This window comes from Lathyrus oleraceus, chromosome 6 (assembly GCF_024323335.1).
Source record: "Lathyrus oleraceus cultivar Zhongwan6 chromosome 6, CAAS_Psat_ZW6_1.0, whole genome shotgun sequence".
NCBI classification, from domain to species: Eukaryota; Viridiplantae; Streptophyta; class Magnoliopsida; order Fabales; family Fabaceae; genus Lathyrus; species Lathyrus oleraceus.
Window position 1 is genome coordinate 335,452,633 of NC_066584.1, and position 5,063 is coordinate 335,457,695.

At 43.5% G+C, this 5,063-nt stretch overlaps 1 protein-coding gene across 1 annotated transcript; it reads right to left on the bottom strand.

Moving 5' to 3' along the window:
* Window positions 1–290: 290 nt before the first annotated feature.
* On the bottom strand, window positions 291–2,243 carry LOC127095531 (uncharacterized). The gene has a single exon (XM_051034207.1). It carries the CDS (start codon window positions 2,241–2,243, stop codon window positions 291–293), a length of 1,953 nt encoding a protein of 650 aa, XP_050890164.1.
* Window positions 2,244–5,063: the final 2,820 nt, after the last annotated feature.

Here is a 5,063-nt window from a genome sequence, read left to right on the forward strand (position 1 = left end):
ATCTTTGAAAGGTCGCACCACTGAAGTCTGCACTTGTTTTCCATCAACAAAGCCTAATCCTGCATGGTTAACGTTTTCTGGCAACTCTATCACCTTGCCCCACATTTCTGTAGGACCTGTCTTGACAATCTGCTGGGCGTCTTTGAATGACGCGATTGAACCTTCACTTTTCTTGTAATCATCGATGGTCAGGGCCTGAAATGGAGTTTGAACAGCCGTTTCGTCTGCTTCTATCACACTAAACGATGAAAGGTGGCTAATCAGCATAGCCTGCTCCCCATTAACCGTCACTATTTGCCCATTCTTGAAAATTTTAACTTCTGGTGTAACGTGGATGTAATGGCACCCGCCTCATGAATCCATGGGCGTCCGAGCAGACAGCTATAAGCTGGCACTATATCCATAACCTGGAAAGTGATCTGGAATACATGTGGTCCAATACCAATAGGCAAATCAACTTCTCCAATGACTGATTTTCTTGATCCATCGAACGCTTTCACAATAATTCCACTGTGCCGCATTTGCCCCCCTTTGTACTTTAGCTTCACCAAGGTAGACTTGGGCATGACATTCAGAGATGAACCGGTGTCAATTAGGATATTAGACAAAGAATCCCCTTGACAATTGGCTGAGATATGGAGAGCGAAGTTGTGATTCTTTCCTTCTTCTGGCAGTTCTTCATCACAAAAGCCTAAGCCATTGCACGAAGTGATGCTGCCTACAACATTGTTGAACTGCTCTGCTGTTATATCCTGTTCTACAAAGGCTTGATCAAGCACCTTCAGTAGTGCTTCTCTGTGGACAGCTGAATTCAATAATAAGGACATGATCGAGATTTTTGACGGTGTCTGTAGCAACTGATCTACCACTTTGTAGTCACTGAGCTTGATAATTCTAAGTAGTTCATCTGTTTCTTTGTCAAGGGTTGAATTGCTTGTTTGCCCTTCTGCTTCTCTTGTCACTGGTACCACGACTACTGGATCTTTCTCAACATTTCTACTTGGGATAACCGGCGGAGCGAACACGCGGCCACTGCGCGTCATTCGGCTATTTGCTGCGATATTGGTAACTGAGGCTAAGGTTTTAATCTCGACCTCTTTACCGTTCTCAATAATAGTTGCTGCATAGCGGTAGGGGACCGCTTTATCTGAAGTGTAAGGCATTGGGCCCGGAGGGCAAATCACCACTGGCTCCCTCGGATGATAAGCTATCTCTACTTTCTCTGGAATGTTGAAGCAAGGAATGATGACATTCACCTCTTGTTCTTGTGATTCTGGAGAACTCACTTGTCTAGAAATCTGAATCAAACCCTGATCAAGGACGCCTTGCAAATCATCTTGAATCTTTCTACAACCTCTTGAATTGACTGAACATGTACCACAGATCTGGTGGTCATGTTGGAATAGACCATGAGCACATAAAACAGAATGAATTTCAACCAAAGACCGCCGAATCTCCTCTATCTTCGTAACACGTTGTTCATTGAGACAAACTTCTATATTGTTCACTGATGAAGGACCATGACTTGGCATTGGATTGTCCTTCACATTGGGACCCATGTTCTTGAAGGTCAGGATACCTGCTCTTGTCAACTTCTGTACTTCCAACTTTAAAGCAAAACAGTTGTCTAAGTCATGACCTGGAGCATTCTGATGAAAGGGACAAGATACCTCTGGCTTGTACCACCAAGGTAGCACTTCTGGTACAAGAGGTCGTGGTCGTGGTTGCACAAGGTTTTTAGTGATCAAAGCTGGATACAATTCTGCATATGACATTGGAATTGGATCAAAATTGGTTCTTCTTTGCTGCTGTGGTGGACGTTGTTGTAACTGATGTTGATGTTGTTGAGATTGATGTTGTTGCTGATACTGAGTATTCTGTTGGAAGCGGTTGGTACGCTGCTGAGGGTATTGGACTTGAACTGGAGCGGAAGTGATTACTGGAGTCACGGCTGCTATATGTTGGTGTTGGGAATGGTAAGGATAATTGATCCTTCTTGGATGATTATAGGACACAGCATTAGTTTCTTGTTCCTTCTTTTTCATAAAACCGCCGTACCTCTTTGCCCCGCTTGAAGATGAACTTCCTTCTCTAACTAGACGCCCTTCTCGAACTGCTTCCTCTAAACGGACTCCCATGTTTACCATGTCAGTAAAGTCTGTAGGAGCGCTTGCAATCATCCTCTCGTAATAAAAAGTATCAAGAGTCTTTAAGAACACTTTCGTCATCTCCTTTTCTTCCATAGGTGGAACACCTGTGCTGCAATTTCGCGCCACCTTTGCGCGTATTCACGGAATGTCTCCTTTTCTCTTTGTTGCATGGACCTCAACTGATCTCGGTCTGGCACATTATCAAGGTTGTATTTGTAATGTTTGATAAAGGCCTCGCCTAAATCGTTGAAAGTCTTGATCTGAGAACTGTCTAATCCCATATACCAGCGTAAAGCTGCACCGGTAAGGCTGTCTTGAAAACAATGAATGAGCATCCTTTGGTCGTTGGTGTACATTGACATCTTTCGCACGTACATAACCAAATGGGTCTGTGGACAAGAACTTCCTTTGTACTTTTCAAATTCTGGTAGTTTAAATTTTGCTGGCATCCTTACGTCTGGAACCAAACACATATCATTTACATCTCTGCCAAACAGCTCTTTCCCACGAAGAGCTTTTATCTCTTTTTGTAATTCCGCAAACTGATCCTGGAATTCATCCATTCTATCATTGAGACCAGGATCCTCACTTGGGGTAGGGCCGTGATAGACAGGTTCTCCTAGGTGAGGAGTATAGTGAACAACGGGAGGCACATTAGTGAAGACAGGAGCATTTGGTGGAACGAACTCTTGTTGATATCTATCTTGATTAAGATCCCTGGGTATTTCCCAAGGACGGGATGCTGTGATGGTAACAGAAGTGACTGGGACAACGTTGATTTCTGAAGCGATGACTGTAGTGACGGGTGCTGCTGTTGTCTGATTCTGAATTTGAGGTTGATTCTGTGCCGAAGTCTGTCCTGAATTATGAACTTGAGCCCTAGCCTGGGCTTCCTCTGCTTGTAGACGGGCGGTTAACATTTGGTTGCGCATCTCTGCTGCCTGTGCTTGCGCCTGGATCTGTGCATCTTGTGCTTCGGCAACCTGAGCTTGTGCTGTTTGAAGTTGAGCAGCTTGGGCTGCTTGGTTTGCTATCAATGTCTCGACCATAGCAGAAAGGCGGTCAACCTGAGCTTTCAATTCTCGGTTCTCGTTATCTGTTATCTCCATTCTTCTTTTGTAGTTGGCTCTTGTGTTGTAATTATGCGTCAGCTTGAAATGGATCTGCTGGCGGGAAGCAACTGTTAGAAGACTGGACCAAGACAGACAACCTGTATGCACGTGATGCATGGATATGCAAAATGAATGATTTTCCAAGGAACTCTAAGTGAAGGAAAAGATAGAATTGCAAACATTTTTGATAACAAAACAAAGTTATCAACCCAAATACAACCAGGAAAACCATTTAAGGACATGTGTCATCAGGACGAGCATAAACAAGTAGGAGTTGTCCTTCAAGTCTCTCAATTCTTTCTTCATAGGCCTTCTGCATAAAAGCTTTCTCCTTCACCAAACTGTCTACAAGACCTTTCCATGCACCTGAGGACTGTGGAATCTGGGAGTAATCTGTTGTGCCTGAGGAAAATAAATCCTCTTGCACCCTTGGACATTTACCTGCACGATCTTCTCCACTCTGCTCCTTTAACTGTCTCTGAAGTTCTTCATTTTCCATTTCGAGCACCTGGGCCTTATCCTTCCAAGCGTCTCTCTCTTTCTTGACCCTCTCCAAGGTGGCTTGGAGTTCTTCTTTGTCATCTAGCGGAAGGTAGGGGGTCTTCAACGGAGCGGGTTTGATAGGATCATGATGTGGGTATGGCATTTTCAACTATATAGCTCTGGCTCTGATTCATTGGAGGTACGGCTCATAGGAGGTACAATCTTTCTTACCCAATTCAAGTCTCCCTTTGCGACAAACACGATGCCAAGCTCTTACTACTCTCTCTTTCATGGTAGGGTCCTCCTCGTTATCCCTCAAGAAAATACCTTCTAAAAGAATGTTAGGAGGCTTGTCCTTCATAGGGTAACCGAGTTGTCTCCTAGCAAGTACTGGATTATAAGAAATGATTCCCTTTGTGCCCATGAGGGGCACATTGGGGAACTCCCCGCAACTATCAATGATCTTCACATCGTCTAAAACTCTACTATACCATGCAATATCTGACTGGGTAAGAGACATAATCCTCTGTGACCACTGAAGTCCTGACTTGCGATCCCAAAAAGTAGCTGACTTAGGAAGATGAGAGACAAACCATTTGTAGAGTAACGGTATACAGCAGACTATGGTTCCTCCTCCTTTCAAAGTACGGTAATGGATGGAATGATAGGTGTCTCCGAGCAAAGTTGGAACAGGATTACCACTTAGGAAGATGCGTATAGCATATGAATCCACAAAACCTTCAATATTAGGAAATAGTAACAAACCGTAGATCAACAAGGCGAACAGATGCTCCACAATAATATCACAACCTTGACTGGCAAAATAAGAAACCTTCCCCATTAAGAACTTGGCAGTGAAACCTGGAAGTCCTCCTTTGGTGGTGAAGTTATTCTTGAATTCTGACTTCTTCATGTACAACACTTTTGCAAGAGAACTGTGCTCGGGTAACTTTTCTGAACCAAAGAAAGGTACTGTATCAGCAACTGGGATGTGAAGCAATTGGGCATACTCTTCCAATGTAGGCATGAGTTGATAGTCTGGGAATGTGAAACAGTGATAGACTGGATCATAGAACTGTACTAATGTCTGCAATAACCCTTCTTCCATCCTAAGTGTCAATAAAGATATAAGTGCCCCATATCTGTCTCTGAAACCAATAGGATCTGCGGTCGAAGAAACCAGTTTCTTTAGTTCATCTATCTTTGGATTGATGAGATTGTACTTTTTCACACTTCTCCGTCCAAAATCCATGTTTCCTGCAATATTTGCAATCCTCACTTTAAGTTCCTTGGAAAAAGGTTGAAATGATGGGAATGA

Coding starts and splice junctions, on each gene's coding strand:
- LOC127095531 (XM_051034207.1), bottom strand. CDS start 2,243: ATGGAAGAAAAGGAGATGACGAAAGTGTTCTTAAAGACTCTTGATACT.